The 13,380-nt window shown below is 46.2% G+C and overlaps 1 protein-coding gene across 1 annotated transcript in view; it reads left to right on the forward strand.

The window, feature by feature from the left end:
* The window catches only part of Armh3 (armadillo like helical domain containing 3), a 182,431-nt gene that overhangs the window by 147,759 nt on the left and 21,292 nt on the right, over positions 1-13,380 (forward strand). Inside the window, exon 24 of the mRNA XM_021151523.3 lies at positions 3,393-3,471. Within this exon, the coding sequence (XP_021007182.1) occupies positions 3,393-3,471 (79 nt within the window). The remainder of the gene's footprint in view (positions 1-3,392; positions 3,472-13,380) is intronic.

The raw sequence follows: 13,380 nt of genomic DNA on the forward strand, positions 1-13,380 counted from the left end.
TTTTTGTTTTTTTTCTCTAGATATCCAAGGCAATTGGATATCTCTTTTCTTTTCTTTTTTTTTATTTATTTATTATATGTAAGTACACTGTAGCTGTCTTCAGACACTCCAGAAGAGGGCGCCAGATCTCGTTACAGATGGTTGTGAGCCACCATGTGGTTGCTGGGATTTGAACTCCTGACCTTCGGAAGAGCAGTCGGGTGCTCTTACCCACTGAGCCATCTCACCAGCCCGGAACCTAAGTTTTTAAAAACACAATCTCCTCTCACTGAATCTGGAGTTCATTATGTTTCACTACACTGGCTAGCCACCCAACCCTCTGTCTCTACATGAACACATGTATGCGTGCGTGCACACACACAAAAACACATGCACTATTTGGGGACTCAGGCACACAGCTATGCTCAACTTTTATATTGGTGCTGGGGTCTCTGAACTCAGGTTCTTGTGTTTGCTTAACAAGCACTTTTTCTCCAGACCCTCAGAGATTTTTTTTGAGAGGTAAATCTAACCAGATGTGGTGACTTAGATGTGATCAGGTGATAAGCTCTGATTTTGGTTTCAATGCATAGAACTTAAATTATGGTTTGGAACTAATACTAACAAGCATAAAGACTGAACGTCAGCTTTAATAAAGCTGAGCTTCCTCAGAGACTGTATTTTATCTACATGTTAGCCTGTACTGCTTGTTCTGATTGGAGCACCATGGCCCCCTAGTGGACACCCCCTGGGACCTTTTTCATCTCAGGAAATCTTAGCATGATTTTTGTTTTTATATGTTTTTCTCTGAGTTCATTTGCACATCAGAGGCATTTGATTCTATTCTTCTGTAAGTTATTAAATCCTTCCCATGTTGGTTTCTAGGTCATAATTTTTAGCCTCATGATTAGGAAGAGGACAGTTGTGCTTGTTCTCATGCTGTGATAAACACCATAGCCAGAAGCAACTTGTAGAGAAAAGGGTTCATTTCATCTTACAGATTCCAGGTCACTCCCTCAGAGCAAAATCAGAGCAGGAACTCAAGACAGGAACCAGAGGCGGAGCTAAAACAGGCCATGCGCATTGTCTTCATGGCTTGCTCAGCTTGCTCACTTGCATGCTTTTCTCTCTCTCTTTTTCTTCCCTTCCCTCTTCTTCCCTTCCCTCTTCCCTTCCCTTCCCTCTTCCCTTCCCTCTTCCCTTCCCTCTTCCCTTCCCTTCCCTTCCCTCTTTTCTTCCCTTCCCTTCCCTCTTCCCTTCCCTTCCCTTCCCTCTTCCCTTCCCTTCCCTTCCCTCTTCCCTTCCCTTCCCTTCCCTCTTCCCTTCCCTTCCCTTCCCTCTTCCCTTCCCTTCCCTTCCCTTCCCTCTTCCCTTCCCTTCCCTCTTCCCTTCCCTTCCCTTCCCTCTTCCCTTCCCTCTTCCCTTCCCTCTTCCCTTCCCTCTTCCCTTCCCTCTTCCCTTCCCTCTTCCCTTCCCTCTTCCCTTCCCTTCCCTCTTCCCTTCCCTCTTCCCTTCCCTTCCCTTCCCTCTTCCCTTCCCTTCCCTTCCCTCTTCCCTTCCCTTCCCTCTTCCCTTCCCTCTTCCCTTCCCTCTTCCCTTCCCTCTTCCCTTCCCTCTTCCCTTCCCTCTTCCCTTCCCTCTTCCCTTCCCTCTTCCCTTCCCTCTTCCCTTCCCTCTTCCCTTCCCTTCCCTCTTCCCTTCCCTCTTCCCTTCCCTCTTCCCTTCCCTCTTCCCTTCCCTCTTCCCTTCCCTCTTCCCTTCCCTTCCCTTCCCTCTTCCCTTCCCTTCCCTTCCCTCTTCCCTTCCCTTCCCTCTTCCCTTCCCTCTTCCCTTCCCTCTTCCCTTCCCTCTTCCCTTCCCTCTTCCCTTCCCTCTTCCCTTCCCTCTTCCCTTCCCTCTTCCCTTCCCTTCCCTCTTCCCTTCCCTTCCCTTCCCTTCCCTTCCCTTCCCTTCCCTCTTCCCTTCCCTCTTCCCTTCCCTCTTCCCTTCCCTCTTCCCTTCCCTCTTCCCTTCCCTCTTCCCTTCCCTCTTCCCTTCCCTCTTCCCTTCCCTCTTCCCTTCCCTCTTCCCTTCCCTCTTCCCTTCCCTCTTCCCTTCCCTCTTCCCTTCCCTCTTCCCTTCCCTTCCCTCTTCCCTTCCCTTCCCTCTTCCCTTCCCTCTTCCCTTCCCTTCCCTTCCCTTCCCTTCCCTTCCCTTCCCTTCCCTTCCCTCTTCCCTTCCCTCTTCCCTTCCCTCTTCCCTTCCCTCTTCCCTTCCCTCTTCCCTTCCCTCTTCCCTTCCCTCTTCCCTTCCCTCTTCCCTTCCCTCTTCCCTTCCCTCTTCCCTTCCCTCTTCCCTTCCCTCTTCCCTTCCCTCTTCCCTTCCCTTCCCTCTTCCCTTCCCTCTTCCCTTCCCTCTTCCCTTCCCTCTTCCCTTCCCTCTTCCCTTCCCTCTTCCCTTCCCTCTTCCCTTCCCTCTTCCCTTCCCTCTTCCCTTCCCTCTTCCCTTCCCTCTTCCCTTCCCTCTTCCCTTCCCTCTTCCCTTCCCTCTTCCCTTCCCTCTTCCCTTCCCTCTTCCCTTCCCTCTTCCCTTCCCTCTTCCCTTCCCTCTTCCCTTCCCTCTTCCCTTCCCTCTTCCCTTCCCTCTTCCCTTCCCTCTTCCCTTCCCTCTTCCCTTCCCTCTTCCCTTCCCTCTTCCCTTCCCTCTTCCCTTCCCTCTTCCCTTCCCTCTTCCCTTCCCTCTTCCCTTCCCTCTTCCCTTCCCTCTTCCCTTCCCTCTTCCCTTCCCTCTTCCCTTCCCTCTTCCCTTCCCTCTTCCCTTCCCTCTTCCCTTCCCTTCCCTCTTCCCTTCCCTTCCCTTCCCTTCCCTTCCCTTCCCTTCCCTTCCCTTCCCTTCCCTTCCCTTCCCTTCCCTTCCCTTCCCTTCCCTTCCCTCTTCCCTTCCCTTCCCTTCCCTTCCCTTCCCTTCCCTTCCCTTCCCTCCCCTCCCCTTCCCTTCATTTCTGTGTATGTGTGTTTGCCTATGTGTGTATACCAGGCACATGCAGCATCCTTAGGGGCCTGAAGAGGGTGTCGGATCCCCTAGAATTGGTGTTAGAGACAGTTGGGAGCTACCCAGTGTGGCTGCTAGTGTGATCTGGGTTCTTTGTAAGAACAGCAATCAGTCTTGACCATTGAGGCATCTCTCTGGTCCTTCAGCATGCTTTCTTATACTATCCAGGACCACCCGTCCTGAGGTGGCATTGCTCTCCCACATCAATAATCACTAATCAAAGAAATTTCATTAAGGGTTGCCTAGAAGCCAATGTGCTGGAGGCTTGACACTGTAGCTTATGTCAAGTTGACAGGAATAAACCCAAGGCTGCTCACTCCTGATTAACTGGATTGTCACTGTATTCCATGTGGGACCATAGTAATGTTAATTCTTTATTTCAGAGCCATCATCAATCACTTTAATCCCAAAATTGAGTCCTATGCTGCTGTGAATCACATATCTCAACTGTCGGAGGAACAGGTAAGCCACTGCTCTCCCCAGAATGACCTCGCTGGTGGGATCAGGAAGCTCTTTCTAGTAATGGGACTCTGTTACCAAGCTTTGAGCACAGGAAGGGGTAGGGTGGTCAGACCAGGCTGGTGAGAAGAGTTGGTGCGAGATTGCTTGTTGATTCTTTGAACCTAGTAATACCTCCTTCCTTTGTGCCATCTGAAGGGTTTGTTTAGTTGTATAAAGTATGAGGTGAAGCTTCCTGGGTCGCTGTCTTAGAGCAGGTGATGGGACATTCATTGTCACGCTCTCAGGCACAGTGATTGTGATTTCTGAAAGTCAGACATGTCCACGTGATGGTGCATACCTGTAATCGCAGCACTTGGAAGGTGAAAGCAGGAGTTAGAGGTATCCTTGTTATACAGTGAGTCCAGCAACAGCTTGTACTGCATGCCACCTTGTCTTAAAACTCCAACAAACCAAACAAAAGTAAGACCTGATAACTTAGAAATGAACATAAATTCCAGCCACATGAAAACCTTGAGTTCAGCTTAACATGAAGGTATTTGGCTCATTAGAGCATGAGCTTTAATTGAGAGCTCATTGAGATGGGTTTTCATTAGTGACTGTGTTCTCTTTGCCTTGAACAGTTATTTCTGGGCAGGTTTGAGTTGAGGATGCAGATAGCTTTGTACATTTGTCTTCTTGAGGCTGGTGTGATTTCCCCTTCTCAGTCTGCACTTGTGCTCAGCTCTACACCATGTAAAAGTGCAGATGGAATTCAGCATGGCATGGAGTTGAGTCCTGTTTCATCTGAGCTCTCTCTCTCTCTCTCTCTCTCTCTCTCTCTCTCTCTCTCTCTCTCTCCCTCTCTGTCTAAATAAGAGTCTTTATTAGAGTATAGCTTGATAAGTGTATAGCTTTATATAAAGCTGCTGCTACAAAGAAAAAAGACATAAAACCAGGCTCATATAGCCTATGTTGGGTGTATGATTTTAGCTTGTGTATATGGCTAAATTCCCTGTGTAGCTGAGGACTACCTTTCAGCTCCTGGCCCCTGCCTTTACCTCCCAGTGCAGGAATGCCCCGCCTTGCTCTTTCATTTGAGGCTTTCGAGGCTTATATGCTGCTGAGGTGATGTCTTATTTGGGTAAAGCGCTTGCTGCCCAAGCATGGGAGCCTGAGCTCAGCCCCCAGCGCACACATACAAAAGCGAGGCGTGCCTGTAACTCCAGCATCAAAAAGGCAGAGGTGTGTGGGTTCTCGGAGCCTGCTAGCTAGGCAGTCTAGTTAAACAGGTGACCTCTAAGTTCAGTCAAAGACCCCCGAGACACACACACACACACACACACACACACACTTACATACCTGAATCTCCTTTTTTGCATTTCATCCTTCTTCTAAGTTGGAAAAGCCAAGGAATAAATTCCAAACCTTGTATTTTCTGGTCTCCTTTTCTTGCCAGTGCATCCTTGTAGCACTTCTGAGTTTCTTAACTGACAGGACCAGCTAGCAGCTATTTGTGACCATGTATTCCAGTGTTCTTGAAAGGTATTCAGTTCACCCAGTGAGGCAGCAGGCAAGCTTTTTTTAACAGAGCCTTCTCAGTTCTCCCCGCAGCAGCTCTCTGCAGCCAGGTGAATGGAACTCTATTGATGGATCTGTCAGTTGTTTCCTGTTCAATATTTGTTCTCTTTTGTGACGCCGGCTGTGTGACTCCATCCTCACACTTAACAAGCTGCCTTTGTAACTGGCTTTCATCCTCTCTTTCCTCTGCCTGTGGAGCAGAGCAGACTCCTGTCCCTTTGCTGTTGGAGCTGTCGATGTCATTTTCCTGCAGAACTCTGTGTAGTCTGTTCTGTGTGCTAGGGAAGGACATGGTCCTCCTACCACTGTAAGCTTTGGGTAGCCTGAAAGCCACATGCAGCAGCTGGGGAGGAGGTAGCAGCCACCAGCCAATGATAATTTAAAACAAAACAAAACAAAACAAGACAAAAACCATGTGGTGCATGAGAAAATCAGAAAAGGGAAAATTGACAAGCTGTCTCCTCATCCTCTTTCACCTCCACTCAAGGTTTAAAGTGATGCTAGAAAGTGGTCCTTGGATCCACAAGCCAGAAGCGAGGAAAGGAACTCAGGTTATTCAAAGATAGGGAAGAGGGCTGCGGATGGATAGGTGCCTGTGAGTGTTTATCTAGCACTATGAAGTGCTGATTCATTCCCCAGCACAGCCAACAAGGAGGGGTCCTCGGTGATCTATTTACTGTGTGACAGTTACATGCTGTGACAGAATTCAGGGCAGTGAGGGTCACTGGTGACAAGTCCACGTGGAATCTCTGCAGTCATGGTTATTGTGCGCTCGATCTCCTCTAACAGTACTGTTGCCCCAGCACTCTGCTCTCAGAACGGTGGTTTCTCTTCCCCAACTGCCTCTGAAGGCTTCTAAAGGAAGGCCCTTTTCCTCCCTCCCCGTCCCTGCCTCCCCCCTCCCTCCTGCTCCCGATCCCCCTCCCCCTCCCCCTTCCTCTCTGTAGCAACAGCAAGTGCACTTGTATTTTGTCAGGTTAGAGGTATTTGACTATCTTGCCTGTCTCCAACATGTGGAGTTCTTCCCTCCTGTTACTCATGGACTTTAATCCTAATGTCACAAAGTCGAAAGGATTTACAGCTTCCCAAAGAGCTGGCTTTCAGGGCCATGAGGCCCTGCAGCTGTTAGCAGCTACATTGGGGGGCGGGGGGCCCAAAACAAAACAGGATTTTAATCTCTAGTAGATTCTAAAGTACTTCTAAGATAAAACCTAAAGCCTGTTAATAGGCATTAGCTGGGATTTATAGCATTTAATAAGTTAGGCAGACAGGACAGGCTCTTTGTTAGCTCTGCCTGCCAGCTTTCCATTTTGTTCCTAGAAAAGATTTGTGAATTCTTTTTTGGGTGATGGAAACAGGGTTTTTCTCTGTGAAAGTCTTGGCTGTCCTGGAATTCGATTTGTAGACCAGGCTGGCTTCACAGAAACCTGCCTCCCTCTGCCTGTGGAGTACTGGGATAAATCCTTTTTTTAAAAATACAGGGTTAGCCTAGTCTAACCTGGGACTCATTGTGTAGCCCAGGCTGGACTTCAGCTCACAGAATCCTCTTGCTTCAGCCTCCCAGGTGCTGGCATTAGAGACAGGAGGCCACCATCGCCACCTAGTTTTGTGAGGATTTTTGAAGATTTATTTATTTTTATAAGTTTAAATGTTTCATACATACTAGGCATTGTAGAACATTGTTGTAGTCCCTGCTGGGTGTAATGGTATCCTCCTTTAATACCAGAGGCAGGTAGATATCTGAATTTGAGGCCTGCCTGGTCTACACGGTGGTGAATTCTAGGACAGCCAGAGCAACGTAACAAGACCCTGTCTCAAACAAAAACAAACAAAAGGGAGTGTGCTACCACTAGTGAGACTATGAGGATAGTTATTCCTAGAACAGCTGGAGAAAAGTTTACTCTCCAGGCTTATTGTCTACCCTCAACTGAGATTTAGCTCCTGTCTCTCTCCAGTGGAGCTCCGTAGTAAACATTCATGCTTACCTCGTAGAAACTGGAATTCCTTGGTCAAGGAATAAGAATCTTGAAAAGGATAAATCTACGATGATGTCACTGTTCTTCATGCCTGTAATCCCAGCATGCAGGTGGATGGTGGTTCAAGGTCAGCCCAGGCTGTAGAGTGAGACCCTGTCGTAATGCACGTCAGCAGAACAACTTTGTGACTTGAAGAGGTTTGCGTGGGCTTTGAGTCTTTTCTTTCTCAAGACTACTTTCCTTGGTATTCATTTCTAGAACGCGGTCCTAGGACACAGAAAGAGCAGCTTCAGACCACTGGCCTTTTAATGAGTTGTCTGTTCCTCACTACTGCCCTGGCCCCAGTTTTCATTCCCATAGGTAGCTGAGTCAAACAGCCTATGTCTCCTTGGAACATTTCAGGGACTACTTTATCTGTACTAAATAAATGTGGGTTGAAGGCATATAATGGAAGCCCCTTCCTCCTGTACTGCAGGGGTTCACACATTTAGTTAAGCAAGTGTTCTGCGATTGAGCTACATTCCCCAGACCCCCTTTCTAGTTTTTATCTTGATAGAGTCTTACTAATTTGCTCAGACTGTTCTTTAACTTGCTGTGTAGCCCAGGCAAGCTGCAGGCCTCCTGGCGCCTGGGTGTACATGCCTGTGCTGGCAGATCCCACTGATGTTTATGAAAAGTCCTTGGGGGCTGGAGAGATGGCTCTGACTGCTCTTCCAGAGGATCCAAGTTCAACACTTACCTCACAACTATCTGTAACTCCAGTTCTAGGGGATCCTGTACCCTTTTCTGGCCTCTGTGGTTAGCAGGCTGTCATGTGGTACATATATGCAGGCAAAACACCCATACGTATAAAATAAGATAATTTCAAAGAGAGAGACTACAGCTGATGTTACACCATCAGCTGTTTTGTTTTGCAGGGCTCTGCAGTTGTCCTGTGCTCAATAGACAGAGAGGAAAGAAGAGCTTAACTCAAAAGAGGAAGGATACGGTTAGATAATAGAGAGGCATAAATTGGAAAATAATACTCAAAACTCGGACCTGAACGAGTCAGGAAGAATGGAGAACTCCAGAGCTTTTGAATGTCATGTCCTTGGGTCACAAAACGGTCTGAAGCTTTGTGGGACATAATAGCTCTAATCCCAGCACTTGGGAGGCAGAGGCAGGCAGAACTCTGTGAGTTTGAGGCCAGCCTGATTTCTACCCCACCCACCAAAAATAATCCAACTCAATTAGGCTGCCTACCACAGCCATGTGGTCCTTTACCTTTTTTCTAAAAAACAGATTTATTTATTTTTATGCATATGAGTATGCTGTAGGTGTACAGATGATTGTGAGCCTTCATGTGGTTGTTGGGAATTGTATTTAAGACTTCTGCTCGCTCCGGTAGGCCCACTTGCTTCAGTCAACTCTGCTCACTCAGTCCCGAAGATTTATTTATTATTATACATAAGTACACTGTAGCTGTCTTCAGACACACCAAAAGAAGGCATCAGATCTCATTACAGGAGGTTGCGAGCCACCATTTTGCTGGGATTTGAACTCAGGACCTCTGGAAGAACAGTCTCAGTGCTCTTAACCGCTGAGCCATCTCTCCAGTTCCCCCCCCCCCCCCCGGTCCTTTACCTTTAATCTGAGTCTTGCCCTTGCTCTTTCTGTTCCATGTGTGTCCTCATGGAGACTCCTCATGGAATATCACCTGCCTCCTGGCGACTTTCTTCTCCTCCTGGTCCCTCCATTTGGTCTCCCCACACCTTCTCCCTTCCCACCTTCCCCTCTGGTCAACATGGGACTCTCGGATAGGTGCCTGTCCTTTCTTGCCCAACCATAGGCTGATAGTTCTTGATTAACCAATCAGAGATAATGGGAGAACATTCTTTACACAAAGCAGCTACAGGAGATGGCTCGGGGATCGTGACAGTGCCAACGTCTAGACTGTAACCAGGTCTCTGAGCACAGAAGTCAGCACCCGAGTACACAGTGCACAAGATACAGCCCCACCTTTAATTTGTTTTTCTTTTTAACACTGCTTAAACTGTAGCATGCACTACATAACTGTGACGAGTTTGACTCACAGAGACCCACCTGCCTCTGCTCCTGATTACTGTGCTTACGCGTATACACCACCATATCCAGAGTCTCTTCCTAATTATTTGCTTTTAATTTGGTCACAGACACTTATTAAGGGCCTATTGAATCCAAGCATGTGGTGAGGCCTGATGGACAAACAGTTTTGTTTTTTTTTTTTTTTTGAAATTGCAGTAACAACATTTGCTATCCTAACCCTTTCCCAGGTTTGGAACGGTTTACTTAATAATGTATGCATTGTTGTGCCCCAGCCCTTTAAGCCATTTCCATCCTGCAGAACTGCAGCTCTGTCCTCTGAACAACTCCCCGTTCCTCTCCGCCTGCTACCTTGGCAACCATCATCCTACTTTCTGTTTCTAAGGGTAGAGAAACCTATCTTGAAGCTTTACTTTCACCCCAGTGGCCCAGAGCTTACTAAAAATTCCTCTGCATACAAAGTTATAGATTTTCTGAGACAATCTTAAGGGTTGGGATATAGCTCAGAGTGTGGGGCTTTGCCTAGCATACTGGAGACTCCTGGTTTAATTTCCCAGTGCACCCCTACAAAGAAAGAATGCTTAGGAGAAAGACATTCTGTTGGGGCCCACGGTGTTATAGACCCTAGGCTGATGCAGTCAGACCCTCTAGTTTCTATGATAGGAATTGTTACTGGTTAGTATTATGACATAATCAAAATTTGTTGTTTTAGATTTATTTACTTTTTTTTTTTTAGTGTTTTTTAGTGTATGTATGCCTGATCACCACAATCCTGCATTGTTTTTTTTTAGTGTTTTTTAGTGTATGTATGCCTGATCACCACAATCCTGCATTGGTTTTTTTTAGTGTTTTTTAGTGTATGTATGCCTGATCACCACAATCCTGCATTGTTTTTTTTTTTAGTGTTTTTTAGTGTATGTATGCCTGATCACCACAATCCTGCATTGTTTTTTTTTAGTGTTTTTTAGTGTATGTATGCCTGATCACCACAATCCTGCATTGTTTTTTTTTTTAGTGTTTTTTAGTGTATGTATGCCTGATCACCACAATCCTGCATTGTTTTTTTTTAGTGTTTTTTAGTGTATGTATGCCTGATCACCACAATCCTGCATTGGTTTTTTTTAGTGTTTTTTAGTGTATGTATGCCTGATCACCACAATCCTGCATTGTTTTTTTTTTAGTGTTTTTTAGTGTATGTATGCCTGATCACCACAATCCTGCATTGTTTTTTTTTTAGTGTTCTTTAGTGTATGTATGCCTGATCACCACAATCCTGCATTGTTTTTTTTAGTGTTTTTTAGTGTATGTATGCCTGATCACCACAATCCTGCATTGTTTTTTGAGTCAAGGTTTCATATAGTCCAGGTTAGCCCAGAACTAACTTCCTTGTAACTGAGAGTGACCATGAGTTTGTGAAATTCCTGTCTCCAACTTCCAAAATTCTGGGATTATAGGTGTGAGCCAGCTGTGTTAGCAGTCTTTGCTGAGGTTTGAATTCCTATTTTCTTAAGTTTCTACTTTACCTACAGCTTTGAATTTTGGATCCATATATAAAATTTTGGATCCATATATAAAGTTGTATAAGATACTTTTTACATGTATGTATGCCCATACTACATGTGTGCACATTGTGTGGGGCCGTGTATGTGTACTTGGTCAGGGTTTGTCCCTCCCTTCTGCCATATAGGCGTGGAGGGTTCAAGTGGTCAGGCTTGGTGGCAAGTGTTTATATCGGCTGAGCCATCTTGACAGCCCATAAACATTTTTAAAAGCATGATTACAAGCAGAGCAGCCTGAAAGCTGCTAAGTATTACTTCAGTAAAGTCTGTAAGTACGCCAGTTTCTCCTGATCCTAAGAGCTATTACAGAACTGCGAAGGGTGGAGAATGGCTTCGCAATTAAGAACACTTGCCGCTCTTGCAAATCAGAACCCACACGGGGCAGCTCACAGACACCGCCATGTGCAGGATACACATATATACTTGCCATTACTCACAGATACATATAAAATAAAAATGAATCTTAAAAACTACAAATGACTGCTAGGTATGTAGAAATCCAAATGATACCTGCCTTTTTTCACTTTCTTGTTGTTTGGGGTTTTTTGGTTTTTTGTTTTGTTTTATTTTTTTGATGCAACCCTGGAACTCCCCACGTAGCCCAGGCTGGCCTCGAACTAGTGACTATACTCTTACCTCAGCCTCCTAGGTGCTAGAATTAGAAGTTTGACCCACCAGGCCCAGCCTAGTTTATTTCCAGTGGGAAATGAAATGTTACTAAGAGGGGAGCCCACTTTGTGTGGCACTGTGTCTTTATACTCTGTGTGAGAAAACCTTCTCAGAAAAAGCTTGGTGGAAGCCTCAGAACTGAAGGGCCCCTGAGGAGAACCAGGCCTGATGTTTCATCGTCAGAGTTGTTCTACCCCTTGGTGTGTTGTGTGAGTGTGTAACAGCTTCTGTGGGTGTGAGCAGTGGAGAGGACTGATGTGTGTGCTTTGGTGTGAAGTTCCTACCATGGTAAGAGATGAAGCCCGTTGTTCCTATCAGGATTTTCTAGGCAGGAAGTTCCTATGGTTCACTGCTGTAGAAACTCTCCCTGGCCAGGCAAGGTTGAGCACACCTTTAATCCCAGCACTGGGAGGCAGAGGCAGAAGGCCAGCTTGGTCTATACAGAGAGTGGGCAGTGTTACTTTGTTGCCCCCAAAACAAAACTAAAGTAAACTAAAAAGAATGTCCCAGTGCACTTCTGCCCTTTAGACAGGGTGCTTGGCTTGCGGCCTCTGAGCAGCAAACTCCCAGGTGCCCCTGTGCTGTTCTCCCCTCTTAGAACAAGGCAGCCTTGGCAGAAGGCACATGTTCACGATGGAAGACTCCCACAGTAGCCATAACTCAGCTGCCTGTGCTTGACAGCGTGCTTTTCTACAACAGCCTGTAGCTATTGTTTTCTACAACTCTCTGTAGCCATGAGTGTGGGTTGCTGTGGAAACTCTGGCTGAGGGAGACATGTGACCCCAACGCTAGCTGTCCTACCCTGCCTGCCTTGCCACCTTTATTTGTGTCCTGGCATTTCCGTTGACTTGTTGGGTGGAGTTGTTAGTTCACTGAATTCATTCCCTTAGCAAGAAAGACACAGTCGGCTGGAAGGGTGGCTCCTGCGTGCTGCCCGCCTATCCCCATAGGCGTATTGAGAAGCCCACAGCAGAAAGCCAGCTCCTGGGGTGGATGTCTCAGCTGGACCAGGGAGTTGGCTCTACCAGCAGAGACCTGTGTAGGAGAGGGAGTAGCTTGGATTTAAAACAGATGCAAATACACAGAGGACAGGAACACTTTATAATTATTGAGGGAACACTTTTGTATGGATTATTTACCTTATTTTATATCAAATATTAGGGATAGACATAATTATTATTTTCTAGGTGAGAACATTACAAAGAACTGACTTGTTCAGGGCTATAAATGTAGCTAGACCGGCTTTCTCTAGAGTCTAAGTGTGTCTGTTTTGTCAGGCTGAGATATGTATGGCAACTCGAGTCTGTCAGATAGGCTGAAGGAACAGGTAAGCCAGGGCTATGAAGGCAAGAAGCAGGAGAGTTGTGGGGTTAGACCTGTCCCTGGGAGGTGACCAGAAGTCTTAGACACAAGATACACAGTACCAATCCATGTAGAGTTTGCTTGCCACAAATATCTGTGTAGAGGGTCCCAACGTGGTGTGACAACTTCATAAATGAAATGAATCCCTTTATTCCAAACAGATATCCTAAGAAAGCTTTTCTCCAAACCAAAGGGGCTTGGTGACTTTTTAGGAACACTTTTAGTCACTCAGTAGATTTTTTATATATTCACAATTTTTTTACACTAAAGTTTAATCACAAAGAAAAATAAAAAAAAAAAAAAGGAAAAAGGAAGAAAGAAAAAATACAATAAATAAATAAATAAATAAAGTTTAATCACCCCTTTAGGAATTCACTTTGTATCTAAAGAGGACCTTGAATGTCTGGTTTTTCTGCCTCCACTTTGTTGCATGCCCTAATTACAAGGAATGTGCTACCCAGCATACCTCCTTTCTGTGATACTAGGAATCTAACCCAGGGCTCCGCAAGCTGGCCAAGCATTCTACTGACTAAATCTCTACCCAGCCTCTTAACCTCTGTGATGGGTCTGTTTCATTCAGGTCTAGTCAGGTTGCACAGCCAGGCTTGCTGACCGGCAGAGGCCACGTCCTGGTGCAGCGGTTTGTTCTTTGTGTCTGCTGCTATCACACGATTCTTCACTGCAGGAGAACTTTGAAATGACCACCACATAAATGTCTGGTCTTC

This window comes from Mus caroli, unplaced genomic scaffold, assembly GCF_978045245.1.
Source record: "Mus caroli unplaced genomic scaffold, Mus_caroli_1 scaffold_20, whole genome shotgun sequence".
NCBI lineage: Eukaryota > Metazoa > Chordata > Mammalia > Rodentia > Muridae > Mus > Mus caroli.